Here is a 15,142-nt window from a genome sequence, read left to right as displayed (position 1 = left end):
TGCTGCTGCTCCTGCTGCTGCTGCTGCCTGCTCCTGCTGCCTGCCTGCTGCTGCTGCTGCCTCTGCTGCCTGTGCTGCCTGTTGCTTGCTCCTGCTGCTTGCTGCCACACTGGTGACCCTCCCCAGCATCCCTGGAGAGACTAGCCAGCTCGATCCCTGTGTTCTATACCACAGGCAATAAGTAAACACCTGTGGTGGCGGGGCTAGTGCCACCGATATTGCTGGTGCTCAATTAAATGTGTCATTTGGGAACTGGGGGGGGCCTTCTGTGTGGTAGTTTCAACGTTAATAAATGAATGAGTAAATCAGCAAACAAGTAGATGACGCCTCCCACCCCAACCCCCAGCTCCCTGCTATCTGGCTCCTGTCTGGCCCCTTCACAATTACCTCCTGATACGTGATATTAGGGCTCTGTATCTTGTTGTGGACTTTAGTTTCTCTTACCCCCGTCCCCCAAACAGTGGGGTTCTTGAGGGAATAAACCTTGTTCTCTGAAGTATCCAGAAGGCTTAGCGCTGCATCTGGCGCCAAGTGGGAGGCAGTACAGAAGAGAACACTGACAGGGGCCCCATTTCCAGTTGTTAGGCAGGTGGGAGCCTATCAGCTATCTCTTTTCCTAAAGAAGTCTCTGTGTGCCAGTAGCCTATCTCTCTAGGCTTTGGAGACAATGGTCCTGGGGAGGAGCTGAGATAGGAGGCTATTTTTCCTCCATGCTGAGGGTTTTGGCTTCTGGGAGACTGAGCTGAGAGACACTAGGGCTGACTCTTTGAAAAAGGCATCCCAGCCTGCACTGAGATTCAGCTTCTGGCATTCCTCAGTCCAAGATACCCTGGTGCCTGCCTGTCTTCCACAGGATGAATGGTCTGGGTGTGTCCAGCAACCCCCTCTGCTAAGAGACAATAGCCTGGAAAGCTCCTGTCTCTACCCCCTGCAAATCCCCAGTGTGGAACAAAATCCTTGGACTGCATATTGTGTTATTGGTAACTCACGCCCTAGCAGCAGGCAGATCTGGCTTGCAATCCAGGCTGGGTGACCTTAGGCAAACCTGTCCTGTGACTCTCAATTCCTTCACTTGGAAAACAGACACAATGCAGTGTTGAAGGGAGAGGGTTCTGTGAAGGCCCCCAAGGTCCTCTATAGATAGCATTCCTCTATCTCCACCCTCTCTACTCCAGCCCCATTCACTGAGGATTTATGCAAGGAACTTACTTTCTCCATCTGTAAAATGGACCACCCATTTTCACCCTTTGCTTGGGCCAGACAGACAAGCAGATGGTCTAGCTCTTCAAAACCAACGAGTCCAGGCCACAGTGAGCAATCTGTTTCTTGGCTGGAAGGTGCACAGGGAAAGCTTGGGACTCACCATATACTCCATGTTGGCAGCAGGTGGGTGTACACTGGCCCGGATGTGGTTGTGATAATCCAGTAAGGCGCTCATGTCCCGGGCAGAGATGTGGCGCTTCCGGCGGTGCCGGGGCACCCCGAGGCCAGACAGGGGCCACACAGCTATGTTCTTGGGTTGGCCCTGGACCACAGTGGTGTTGAGCATCCGTAAGGCCCCGACTGTGTGACCCATCCAAAGGAGAAGGCCTGCAAGGCCCACGATGCTGGACAGAAGAGGCATAGCTGTCTAGGATGCTGTACCTGTCTGGTGCAGTTAAAGCTGCTTCCTAGAAGAGGTGGGTATGAGAAGGCCAAACCCTGAGAGCTCTCTCTGAGCCAGTCTGGAGAATGCTCCTTGGGAACTTGGCAGAGATCCTCTGACCCAGCTCTCGTCCCTATACTCAACTCCTTACTCCCTGGACTCAGTGGGTTAGGTGATGAGAAGTGCCCAGACAGTGGCTAATTCAGACTGGGCTCTGGAATGGGAAGGTGCCACCACCTCAAAGCCAGGGCTCTGTCAAATCTGCCCAGGAGACAGACGGCCATCCCCTCTGGCCAAACGCCCTCTTTACCAACCCCAGAATGTTGGGCTCAGTAGATGCCCACAGAAGCAGGACAGGCCCTTTTCTGAGTGCAGCGGCCTCGGGATGGACGGGGTGACATGAGAAGGTCAGATGGCAAAAGATGACAGAGGCAGAGAGGATATCAAGGGTCAGAGAAAAAGACAAGGAGAGGCAAGCAAAAGGAGACAGAGAAGGGGGATGCGAAAGAAACAGGAAGGAGGGAGGAACAGAGAATTGTGGTGATGGAAATAAGAGAGGCAGAGAGAAATAGAATCGAGGAGAGGAGAGAAGAGGAGAGGAGAGGAGAGGAGAGGAGAGGAGAGGAGAGGAGAGGAGAGGAGAGGAGAGGAGAGGAGAGGAGAGGAGAGAGGAGGCCAGGAAAGGAAGGCTAGGGGAAACCAGGCATCAGGTTCCCTGGGGGCACATACCCAGAACAGGTGGCCCCAGGAGGTGGCAGGAGGTGGTGGAGAAGTCAGGGAACCACTGCAAATACTCCGATAGTGCAGCGACTTTAAGGTCCCCAGGAGTGATGACCTCTGACGTCCCAGCCAGCAGCCCCCCTCCTCCTCCAGCCAGCACATTCAGAGAGCGAGACTCCGCCCGCCTCTTCTGTGGGCTCTCCTCTCAGCTCTCTCCTCCTGGTCCCTTTACCATCTGGAATGTGCAGGGGCTGTGGCTGAGCTGCCAGCTGGATGGGGATAGAGTAATGGGGTAGAGGTCCTGGAAGGAGATGCCCATGCACCCAGGGAGATTCCAGACCCAGGAGATGCCTCTACTTGCCAGACCCTTGTAGAATAAGACAGCAGGAAAGAGTTCTGACTTCTCCCTAGGAAGCCCTTAGCCTCAGAATGGGCAGATATGACAGTGGTCCAGGTATGAGCATCTAATATGTGCCACACCCTGGGATGAGAGCTTTACACACACAAGCTCAGCCAACATTCAGAGGCAGGTGCCACAACCCTTCTCTGTACCATACTGTAAAAGAAGACTCTAAACCCCACCCCACCCCTCAGAGGTGAAGGGAAAGGGGCACATTCAATAAAGCCTGGCTTCAAATCCAAGTCTGTTTCCCAGAATCCTGTTAGTATGAGCAAATGATGCTCTATTCTGCATTCAAACAGAATACAGATGTCTGAGGTGAACCCCACTCAAATAGGGTGGCGTGTGTGTTCAGCAAAGCCCTTCAGACCCCGTCATTCTACCCACGAGCAGTTGATCTGCTGGACTGTTTTTTTTTTTAAAGATTTATTTATTTATTTTATGCATATGAGTACACTGTAGCTATCTTCAGACACACCAGAAGAGGGCATCGGACCCCATCCCAGATAGCTGTGAGCACCATGTAATTGCTGGGAGTTGAACTCAAGACCTTTGGAAGAGCAGTCAGTGCTCTTAACCACTGAGCCATCTCTCCAGCCCCTTGTTGAACTGTTTTATCCTCACTGGTACAGATGAGAGACTAGAGACACCTGTCTCGTCACCTGCCCCGTCAAACTGTCTTGAGAGCTAATGAGTCACTGTTTGTGGAGCTACAGTGGCAGCTGGCGCACAGTGTGTTTTCTATGGGTGTGTGCACGCATGTTCACACATGCTCTTATTCAACTGTCTACACCTGTGTGTCCAGTTGTACATACAAAGTCTTGCGGGCTTCTGTGCCATAGCATGTACATCCAGGTGCCTGCATGAGCATACATGTGACTATACATACATGGATGGATGTGCTTCGATCCCCACTGGTCTCTGAGTTGCTGAAGTCATAGATTTGGCATTCATTTTCCTCCTCTTTGGTTGCTCATAATCTGCACAAATAACCAGCCTTCCTTCCGTATGAGGAGAGTAACACTTACAGAGAGTGTATAAAAGGAAAATGGATGAACTGCACCCCCCAGCTAGGCTGGAGAGTTGGCTTAGTGGTTAAGAGTGCTTGTTGTTAGGCAGAGGCAGGTGGATTTCTGAGTTCAAGGCCAGCCTGGTCTACAGAATGAGTTCCAGGACAGCCAGGGCTACACAGAGAAACCCTGTCTCAAAATAACCAAAAAAAAAAAAAAAAGACTGCTTGTTGTTATAAAGGACTTGGGTTCGATTCCCAGCACCCACATGGAGGCTCACCACCTCCTTAGGGCACCAGGCACACATGGGATGTACAGACATACATGCAGGCAAACACAAACATAAAATAATAAAAATCTAGAAAAGAAGTGGGTTTTGGTTTGGTTTGGACTTTTGTTTGTTTGTTTTGTTTTGTTTGTTTGTTTTGTTTTTAAGGAAGCCCCCCAGGCTGAAGCAGGTTGGGAAGTGGCAAGGTTGCATCCCTGCCCCGCTGGTGGTGCAGGAACCAAGGATTCGGCTGGCCCACTGGAACCGGGCCCTCCTCCAGACACTTGAAATCTGAGCTCATGGCTGCCACTCAGACTGCTCCTCCACAGCCCAGACAACACTGCTGCCAAAGCATACACTCTCCTGCTGTAGCAATGTCCCCAGCCACAGCATCCCCAGCTCAGTTAAATGACCCGCTGGAAACCAAAGGAGACTGTGGGAGGCTGGGATCCCTGACCTTAGCAGGGCCTTCCTACCATAGGGCAAGAAAACAGACACAAACAGCCCTAGCTCTTGGGGATGGAGGACTAACAAGTTATGTCCAAACCCCGCTGGCTGCCCAACCTTGACCACTCCTGTGGGAAGTGCCCAATCCTTGCTTTAGAGCTTAGCATCAATGGTTCCAGTACACAGGGCATGTTTGAGGCAGAGATGCATCTATTGTACAAATGGGTGCTCTAAGGCCTTCTTTGCTCTAGACAAGGCTGATCTGTTTCCATGAGGCAGGTTTTCGGAAGAAAAAAATAGACAGGGTAAGGCAGGAAATAATTAGGGATGGTCCAAAATAGGAGTTTTTGGCTATTTCCTTTCAAAGGCTTTTATTCCTGCTGGATTCAGCTACTGCCTGCTTCTTGCCTTCGCTGGGATGGAGCAAATGAAGAGAAGTTCTTCCAGAGACTGGTCCTTGAGGATATGTAGTTTGGTGGGTCACAGGGTAGGCTGAATCTAGACAGCCTAGGTTACTGGTCCAGCACCAATGATTACCAGCTGTGTGATTACCTGCAAGCTACTCAATCATTCTGCGTCTCAGCTTCTTCATTTATAAAGGGGAACCACAGGGCTGGGGAGAGGGTTCAGAGGTTAAGAGTGCCAGGCTCAGAGGGTAAGAGCACTCACTACTCTTCCAGAGGATGAGGTTGGTTCTCAGCATGTACAGTGAGTAGCTCCAGCTCCAGGGAGATCTCTTGGCTTCTCTGAGCTTTGCACGCACACACACAAATACATGTACACATAAACCACACACACACACACACACACACACACACACACACACAGAGAGAGAGAGAGAGAGAGAGAGAGAGAGAGAGAGAATTAAGGCATGGTAGCACCCAGCTTTAATTCCAGCACCCAAGAGGTAGAAGCAGGCTTTGAATTCAAGGCAATCCTGGGCTACAGAGTGAATTCCCGGTCAGCTAGGGCTACAGAATGTAACAATATTTTTTATTCTCCTGTAATAATTGTCATCTCTGAGGCTTACTGTCTCCTTCTGCTAACCTAGGCCTAGCCCTGGAAGCTTCTAGCCTCTGTACAATCTAATCTAGGCCTAGAATGTTTTCAGCCTCTGAGACTTACTGCTGAATAAGCTCACCCTTTTTTGTTCTTTCTGATCTCTGGTTGGCAGATTCAACTCCGCTCTTCTGGCTCAAACACCTCTCCAAGCTGACTGATTTAATCTGGCTTCTCTCTCTTTGCCTCTCCTGAATTGCTCTGCTTGACCTCAAACTAACTCTTGCAGTCTGTTCTAATCTTCTGGCTACTTCTCATTCTCTGGCTCTTTCTGTTTTCCCTTGTGTCTAGCTTGTTCTCTCTTCCATCTGACTCTGTGAAACTCTCCCAGTAAAACTGCCTCTTCTCTCTCCTCTTTTTTTTTTTACAGTGCTCTCTTATGTAGTCAATTTTTCCGGTGTGTTTGCATGAGAAATGGGCAGATCCTATTCTGTCAATCTTTCTCTGATTGTCACTTTGTCTACCACTCAATTAGACATCACTTTCAAACATGGGTGATTTCCTTCTACAAACTAACTTTACCTTTATTGGTTGGGATTAAAGGTGTGTGCTAAGGCTGAACCACACCACAGCTAGAAACAGGCTTTTCCAGTAAACAACACAATCTTAGGGTTCACAGTATGATCGAATATCCATCATCAACAGAGTGACACTCTGTCTCAAAAAAAGAGATTAAATTACATTTATCACAGCACACCTGCGATGGTCAGAGAACCAGCTATAGGAGTCTCTTCTACCATGTGAGTACCAGAGACCAACTCAGGTGGTCAGGCCTACCCTCTGAGCCATCTTGCCGGCCTGAGTTAGTGTCTCTTAAGACACTCATTGAAATGCCTGTCACTAGACAAGCCGACAGCAATTTAATAACAGCTAATAATGATATCAACAGTCAACCTTTGCAGAGCACGTGGGGGATGGCAGGATCTAAGAGCTTTACACCTGCAGGCTTGTCAAGCCCCATTCTGTCTTCATGATATCAGCACCCCTGTTCTTCAGCTGACAATGTGGATGTTCAGAGAGGCTAAGCAGTTTGCCCCCTGGGAAACAGGATTCTAGCATAGGTCTCTCCCACTCCCCAGAACAAGCTGTAACTGAAACAAAGGTGTGAACCAGGAGACTGCTGCTGGGCAGAGACTGCTGCTGGAAGGCAGAGAGGCCCTTAGAGATCCTCTGGACCATTTTCCAGTTGAGAAAAGCGGTCCAGAGAGGTTGAATGGCTTGTCCAAGAACAATCTACAGGAACTAGCAGGCTTCGGATTATAGCTCGGATCTGTCACTCCAGTTCCAAACAATAGGAGTGCAACCATTAGAAACAAAAGCTGAGGGGTTTTGTTTGTCATTTGAAACAGGATTTTGCTATTTATCCCAGACTAGCCTCAAAATTGTAGCTATCCTCCTGCTTTGGTCTCCGCACAGGTTTTTTATTTTTGTTTTTGTTTTGTTTTGTGTTTGCTACTCTGAGCAAAAAAAAAAAAAAAAAAAAAAAAAAAAAAAAAAGATTAAAAAATTTTATTTGGGGCTGGTGAGATGGCTCAACGGATAAGAGCACTGACTGCTCTTCCAAAGGTCCTGAGTTCAAATCCCAGCAACCACATGGTGGTTCACAACCATCTGTAATGAGATCTGGCGCCCTCTTCTGGGGTGGCTGAAGACAGCTACAGTGTACTTATTTATAATAATAAATAAATCTTTGGGCCAGAGCAAGCAGGTTGACCAGAGCTAGCAGAGGTCCTAAAAAAGTAAACTCCCAACAACCATATGAAGGCTCACAACTATCTGTACAGCTATAGTGTATACTCAGATACATAAAATATATAAATGAATCTTTAAAAACAAAAGTTTTATTTGTATGAGGTCACTGGGAAGAAGAGTTACAGATGTTGTAAGCTACAAATGCTCGTAACCTCTCGACCAGCTCCATGGCTCCCACAGCCTTGAGGGTTTTGTTCTTTGACAATTTCATATGCACATATTACGTATTCTGGACATTTTACCCCATCACCCTCTCTCATCCCCATCCACTCCCACTGAACCCCTTCTCTCAACAAGTCTCTCCCCTATTCTTTAAACTCTTTGGTTTTTTTTTTTATGTGTAATTTTATCTGTGGGTATATCTGTCTTCCCTTTGGATCAGAAGAGAGTGTGGAGATGCCTGGGACTGGAGTTATTGTGAGCCACCTTGTGGGAATTGAACCCAGTTACTCTGTGTGCTGGCTAGTTCTATGTCAACTTGTTACAAGCTAGTATCATCAGAGAGGGAGCATCTGAGGAAATCTTGCCACAAGATCAGGCTTCAGGCAAGCCTGTAGGGCATTTTCTTAATTAGTGATTGATGTGGGAAGACCCAGCCCATTGTGGATGATGCCACCTGGGGCTGGTGGTCCTGGGTTCTATAAGAAAGCAAGCCAGTAAGCAGCACCCGTTCATGGATTCTGCATCAGCTCCTGTCTCCAGGCTCCTAAGGAGTATGCGTTCCCAGCCTGACTTTCTTTGATAATGAAGAGTGTGATATGGAAGCGTAAGCCAAATAAACCCTTTTCCTTTCCAGGTTACTTTTGGTCATGGTGTTTCATCCCAGCAATGGCAACCTGGGCTGAGACACCCTAGAAGAACAGACAATACTCTTAACCACTGAGCCATCTTTCCAGCCCTTTCCTCCCACTTCCATGTGTTTTGTTGTAACTCACAGAGTTTAATTAAGGTCATAAATACTATAGAGTTTTTTTTTTTACATGGATAAGGTGATATGATACATCCCACCCAGGCATGCTGGTGCATGTACCTGTAATCTTGGTATTCTGCAGGGAGAGGCAGAGGGATCAAGAATTCAAGAGCAGCATCAATGACAGTAAACTCTGAGGCCAGCCTGGGCTTCATGAGACCTTGTTTGAAAAACAACAAAAAAAGACACACGACTGACTAGGGATATGTCCAAAAGTGACAAAGGTATAAAGAGAAGCATACCAAAAAAATAATAATAATGTCAATTATAGAAAACATTCTAAAAGTTTTGGGGTGGAGCATTGAAGGGGGTAGACTAGAATTAATGGTTACAGAACAGCTTACCTCCCAACAACACCTTAGGCCACATGCTCCACAATTGATTTAACATCTTCTATATTTATTTATTTTGTGTGTGTCCAGTCACCGTGTAGGTCCCAGGGATGCACTTGGGCTGTCAGGGTGGAGGGAAGGTGCCGGGTACACAGGTACGCCTTTGCTACTCCCCACAGTTAGATTTCATGTTTTGTCTTGGACACAGTCTCGGGTAGCTTAGGCTGCGATGAACTCAGTCTGTAGTTAAACATGTCCTTGGACTTCTCATCCTTCTGCTTCTGTTCTGAACCACCACTCCAGGCGTGCTCAGTGCTGAGGTGGAACCCAAGGCTCTGTGCACAGCGTGCTAGGTAAGCACTCTGCCGGCGAGCCAATGGGCTACCTCCCCAGCCTGTATTTAACTTTTTTGTATTTGTGTTATTTTTATAATTCAGAAAGCTGAACAACAACAATGACAGCCACATTTCCCACCTGTTCCTGCCTTTGCTATGTACAGGAATGTTAATCTTCTTTTAACAGTTGAAAACCTAGCTTCAAAGAGGGAGGCAACTGCCTGAAGCACATAGCAAATACAGCTGGACACCAAGATTTGACCTGAAGCCAGGCCTGTGTCCCCAGAACAGCAGAATGGAGAGGTTACTGGTGACCGTCTCTGACCTAGGTAGGGGGCTGGAGAGGCTCACATTAGCTGATGACTTTGCAGATAAATAGATATAATTAAAATCCTATGGGTCCCATAGCCCCGCCCTTTGCCCTCTCTGCACCTGGGGCAGCACCGCCTTCTCAGTGGACCTCTTAGAGGGAAGCTCAATGGTCTAAAGCTGTGGTTCTCAACGTTCCTACTGCTGCAACAGCTCCCCATGTTGTGGCGAGGCGACCCAACCCTAAAATCATTTTCATTGCTACTTCATAACTGTAATTTTTGCTATTCTTATGGATTGTAACGTAGATGGATTTTTATTTATTTATTTTTTGAAGCTATAGGTTTGTCAAAGCCGTTGAGAATGGCTGGTCTAGTAGGTGAGGCCTAGCATTTCAGCATCTAGAGCTCCATATGACAACCCACTGCATTTCCAAGGCCCTCTCTGGAACTCTTTCCGCATCTGTGAAATGGGAACAAGAAATAGGTGCTTCCAAGCTGGACCCACTGGCCAAAGTAACCCTAGCTACTCCAGAGAGCCAGGCCGGGAGCTGATATTCTCAAGGTTAGCCTTGAACTTAGTGAGATCCTATCTCAAAAAAAGGGAAAAGAGGGGCCTGTGAGATGGCTAAGTGGGTAAAGGGGCTTGCCACCAAAAGCTGAATAACCTGAGTTTGACCCCCTTCCCTGGGACCTCCATAATAGAAGGAGAAAACTAGCTCCTGCAAGTCATCTTCTGACCTAACCAGCCCCCACCCCCAACACACACACATACACACACATACACACACACACACACACACACACACACACACACACACACACACACACGGTAAATAAGTAAATGTAATGTGTGTGTGTGTGTGTGTGTGTGTGTGTGTGTGTGTGTAGTCAGGGATTGACGATGGCTTTCTTTCTTGATCTCTTTCCATCTTTTTTGTTTGTTTGTTTTTGAGACAGGGTCTTACTACGTAGCTCTGACTGTCCTGAAATTCACTATGTAGACCAGGCTGGCCTTGAACTCAAAGAGATCTCCTGCCTCTGATTCCCTATGCTGGGGGTAAACACCTGAGCTACCCTACCTGGCTCAACCATTTCATCTCATTGAACCTGGAACTTACATTCAGCTAGACTGGCCGGCCAGGAAGTCCCAGGAATTTTCCTGCCTCTACATCTCCAGGGACAGTGTTATAGGCAAGCACAGCCCAACTTTCTCCACAGGTCCTATCTCAGGTCTTCATGCTTGGGGCAGGCAGACACTTTCTGACTGTACCACGTGTACCCCTCCATTCCTTTCATGTAGTTTGTTTGTTTGTTTGTTTACAGTGGTGAAGAGCAGACCTGGAGCTTCACGCATGCTAGGAAAATGGTGGACCACTGACCTACATCCTCAGTCCTCTGCTAGCTCTTCGTACAACAACTGTATGTAATTTATGTCAAGATCTGGGTAGCAACTGTGCTGTCGACTGCATGTGAAAGATTCACATAGTTGTATGTAAGACTAGGTTAAATTGTTATACCTCAATACAGCTTTAAGGGCTAGATAGGGCTTTGAAAATCTGCTTAAAAGAATTCTCTCTTTGCATGAGCAAGAAGGCTCAGTGGGCAAAGACACTTGTGCAGGCCTGACTACCTGAGTTCCACCCTTGAAAGCCGTGAAGGAGAGAAGTGACTGCTGAAGGTTGTCCTCTGACCTCCACATGCAGGCCACATATGTGCATGTATGTGGCCCTACCTTCAGTAAATAATGTAAAAAAAAAATATTTTGTCAATAAGAATAGTTTTTAAAACCCTTAGGAAATTCCAGGTTCATAGACTAGAGCTGAAAAATGACTCAGTAATTAAGAGTATTTACTGCTCTTGTAGAAGACCAGAATTTGGTTACAAGCATTCACATGGGGCAGCTCTCAGCTCACTCTACCTCTAGGAGAACACACACACACACACACACACACACACACACACACTCATACACACGCACACACCACACCACACCATGTGCACATGTGTGTAACTTTGTTGGACAGTAGTGGCACTTGCCTTTAATTCCAGCACTTGGGAGGCAGAGGCAGATGGATTTCTGAGTTCTAGGCCAGCCTGGTCTACAGAATGAGTTCCAGGACAGCCAGGGCTATACAGAGAAACCCTGTCTTGAAAACACTAAAAAAAGAAAAAAAAATTTTTTTTTCTTTTTTTTAAGGAGAGATGGTGGTGCAGACCTTTAATTCTAGCCTTGGGAATCAAAAGCAAGACGATCTCTGCGAGTTGGATGGCAGCTTAGTCTACGTGGAGTTGCAGGCTGTCAGCTATCCAGGGCTACTGAGTGAGAGGGTGTGGGGATGGGGAGACATCTTCTTCACTCTCCTACTGTGTACTTCCTAACCACATATAAATACCTTCCCCCAACACACCGCCCAGAAAAACTTCAAAATCCTTCATTAATCTTAAGGAGCTGTGCTCAGCTGGGGAGAGTCAGGACTCAGGCAGGGAGAAAAGAACCACCTCAAAGTAACTGGGTTCTTACGGGAACACTCCTAAGGCTAGGCTAGGGAGGTGCTTGGTGATGCTGAGACTGAGAGGGAGTGGAGTGTCCAAAAGCCAGAGTTCATCTGGAGATCTCTGTGCTTAGCCCTAGACCACAACTAAGCACCAGGTTGAGGTTAGAAGGTGGAGGTAAGACCAGCGCTGAGCCATGCTGGGAAGGCGCTTTGCACACTATTACTCCACCGCCAACGGTCTGATTTTCCACAGTTCCTAGAACCTTCTGGAGAAGGGACCGAAGACGTCCCTGTTTAAGAGCAGCTCTCCTGAGAGACAGACAGTGGACATTAGCCTGGTGTTTGCAGAGGCTAAGTCAGAGAGCCGCGCTCTCTGCTCTGGGGGTGGCAGAGAGGGGAGCCAGATAGCAGAGCAGAGCAGGCGGGCTAAGCCCTGCCTTGGATGTGGGTGGTTGGTGGCTGTGCAGGGCGAGGTGGCCATCAGACGGGAGCCCCAGGGATGCTCCATAGTCCCGCTATGCCATGCCTCTGCAGTTCAGGGTCAAGGCCATGCCCTCGGGGCTGGCGGCCACAGAACTAGGAAATTCTTGCCCTGGTATGGGACAGCTGCATCAATCAGGCCAGGTGTGGCCGCGGAATGTGCTGTGTCGCCAGCCCAAGCAGTTGGAGCGGAAAAGCCCAGGCGTCAGCGCCCCCTGCCTGGCCACCAAGCCGCACATTCCTGCAAGGCCCGCAGCCACCTCCCAGCTGGACCCTAAGAATTCATCAGGGCGGTGGGGAGAAGTAGAGGACACAGGAACCGTGGGATCCTCCAGGCACAGCTGAACCACAGACCTTCTGTTAAATGGGGTTGCTTATACTACCTTCTCTATCTTGCCAGTGCTTCTAACATCCCCCAAAGGCCACCATTATTCGGAGGTGACCATTTATTGTACCCCTACTAGATACTTGGCTCTGAACAAAATTAGATTTCACATACTTATCCAAGTGACACAGTAGACAAAGAAACAGATTAACTTGTCAGAGGTAGGACAGGTAGTGAATACAAGCTAGACTTGAACTCACATCTGTGTTTTAACCCAGTGTAATATACGATGTCCCAACACTGTTAGCCGTCTGTCACTTTGGTAAACTTTGCCTGTGGGGCATACAGATTCAACTTTGATTCCCAGCTCTGCTAGCTGGCTATATTTCTTAGCCTGTCTGTGCCTCTGTGTTTGCATTGGTAGAAAGGAACATAATAGTACCTGCCTGGGAGAAGAGGCATCCTTACAGGAAAGAGAACAATCTAGAACAGTTTAACACCGAGCCCAGTGCCTGGCATAGTCCTAGCAACAGGCATTTTCTTCTACCTAGAGTTTCTTATTTTGTTATGGTCATTATTGATTGCTTATGTATGTGTTTTAATGAGATACAATAGCATACAAGATGTCTGAGATATCAGTGTGGAGTTTAATGAGTAGTTTTTCTAACACCTCGACATGACACCTCCACTCTAACCCACCCCAGGTGAAGGAACAACATCTAAGCCTCCAGCCTGTCTCTAGCCCCAATGCCTCCTTACTCTGCAGGGAGCCACCATCCTGGCAGGAAGCTGATCTCTTTCTCATCTTTACCAACCTCTTGCAGGCCAGGCCAGCTACCTCCTCCTAGGTCTGGGCCCTTGGCTGCCTGAATGACTGTCTAAGGTCTGTAGGAGGCCTGTCCCTAGGAGGTCGGGGGTTGGGGTAGTCCACAAAGCAGCTTGGGGGGAGTGAGAATACCCCTGTCCTTCTCCCTGCAGCCTGCTGATGAGCAAAGATGGGTCGTGCACTTAGCGCCAGCCCTGTTGTCCCCGTCCCTAAGTTTGTGTGTGTTGGAGGCACAGAATGTGCAGCTCTCTAGCTAGGAAAGCAGGAGATCTGGCCTCTGGCAGACACCGGCTTTACTCAGCTGCCATGCTTCAGGCAGCGGCTGGCTGTTCCCTTGGGTCAGAAAGAGCCGTATTTGGGCGACTTTGCAGAAAGAATTCAGAAAGTAGGACTTGGTGCGAGGAGTGAGTGCCCATCTTGCTGGCCAGGACATCCTTGCTGTGGACAAGGAGAGCCTCCTATGGGGAGAATATGCTTGCCTGTCTCTCTCGCTCCCAATCTGAATGAAGTATTTCATAGACGCCAGCCAACAAAAGGGCAGGGCTGGTCACTCTTCCAGGAATGACTGTTTCCCACTGCTCCTCTGGCTGACCACTGGCCATGCCCTTCCCTCTCTTCCAGGGCCTAAGCTGACCTCACCAAACCGAGCGTTTCATCTCGGCATCTTCCAGACTCTAGGGACCGCAGAGCAGCTTCCACAGCCACTCCTAATGGTGGGTACTCCTCGAGATGAAAGACATAATTATCCCATAGCTGTTATTTGGGGTTATTTGTTTTCTATCCATAAAGAATCTATTTAAAGTTCAAAAATAATTTCCCTTTGCTCACTGTATTAGTAATGATTCTTTAAGAAGACCTGTCTGTCTGTCTGTCTGTCTATCTATCTATCTATCTATCTATCTATCTATCTATCTATCTATCTATCTATCATCTATAGGGGCATTTGGTCCCCATGTATGCCTGTATATCATATGCATGACTGATGCTCATAAGGACAGAAGAGGGCGTTGGATCCCCTAGACTGGAGTTACAGAGAGTTATGAGCTGTCGTGAAGCTGCAGGGAATTGATCCTGTGATCAATTCTTCCGAAAGAGCAGCCGGTTCTCTAAACTGCTGAGCTAGTCTTTCTAGCTCTAGTAATGATTCTATACATGGGATACAGCTCAGGGAAGAGTATTTACTGAGCATGAACAAGACCCCATACCAACAGTAACAATTCATTGATTTATTCAGTAACACAACTTGTTTAACTGCTTTGTAAACTCCAGGTGCTGTCCCAGACACTGGGTTACACCAGTGAATGTAGCAGAGTACCCTCTGGATCTAGCATCTTAAGTAGAGGAAACAGAAAATAAACATGGGGATAAATAAATTATAAATTATAGCTTAAGATCCAAGTGTTGTCATACTGACATAGAATCCTAGTATTCAGGAAGCAGAGGCAGGGGGATCTAGAGTTCAAACTCATTCTCAGATATATGAATGAATTCAAGCCATCTTGATCTACATGAGACCTTAGGAAAAAAAAGGAAAGAAAGATTTATCTTTTTTTTAAAGATTTATTTTATTTATTTTATGGGTATGAGTGTACACTGTACCTGTACAGGTGGCCATGAGCCAACATGTATGTGGCTGCTGGGAATTGAACTCAGGACCTCTGCCGGCCCTGCTCGCTCCTGCGTAGTTCACTGTAGCTGTCTTCAGACACACCAGAAGAGGGCATCAGATCTCATTATGGGTGGTTGTGAGCCGCCATGTGGTTGCTG

At 47.8% G+C, this 15,142-nt stretch overlaps 1 protein-coding gene across 1 annotated transcript in view; it reads right to left on the bottom strand.

The window, feature by feature from the left end:
- Positions 1-1,794, bottom strand: part of R3hdml (R3H domain containing like) — a 9,275-nt gene extending 7,481 nt beyond the window's left edge. Inside the window, exon 1 of the mRNA XM_031373738.1 lies at positions 1,364-1,794. Within this exon, the coding sequence (XP_031229598.1) occupies positions 1,364-1,624 (261 nt within the window). The 5' untranslated portion in view covers positions 1,625-1,794. The remainder of the gene's footprint in view (positions 1-1,363) is intronic.
- Between the last annotated feature and the right edge of the window lie 13,348 nt (positions 1,795-15,142).

This window comes from Mastomys coucha, unplaced genomic scaffold, assembly GCF_008632895.1.
Source record: "Mastomys coucha isolate ucsf_1 unplaced genomic scaffold, UCSF_Mcou_1 pScaffold15, whole genome shotgun sequence".
Lineage (NCBI taxonomy): Eukaryota > Metazoa > Chordata > Mammalia > Rodentia > Muridae > Mastomys > Mastomys coucha.
This window is presented reverse-complemented; position numbering and strand designations above follow the sequence as displayed.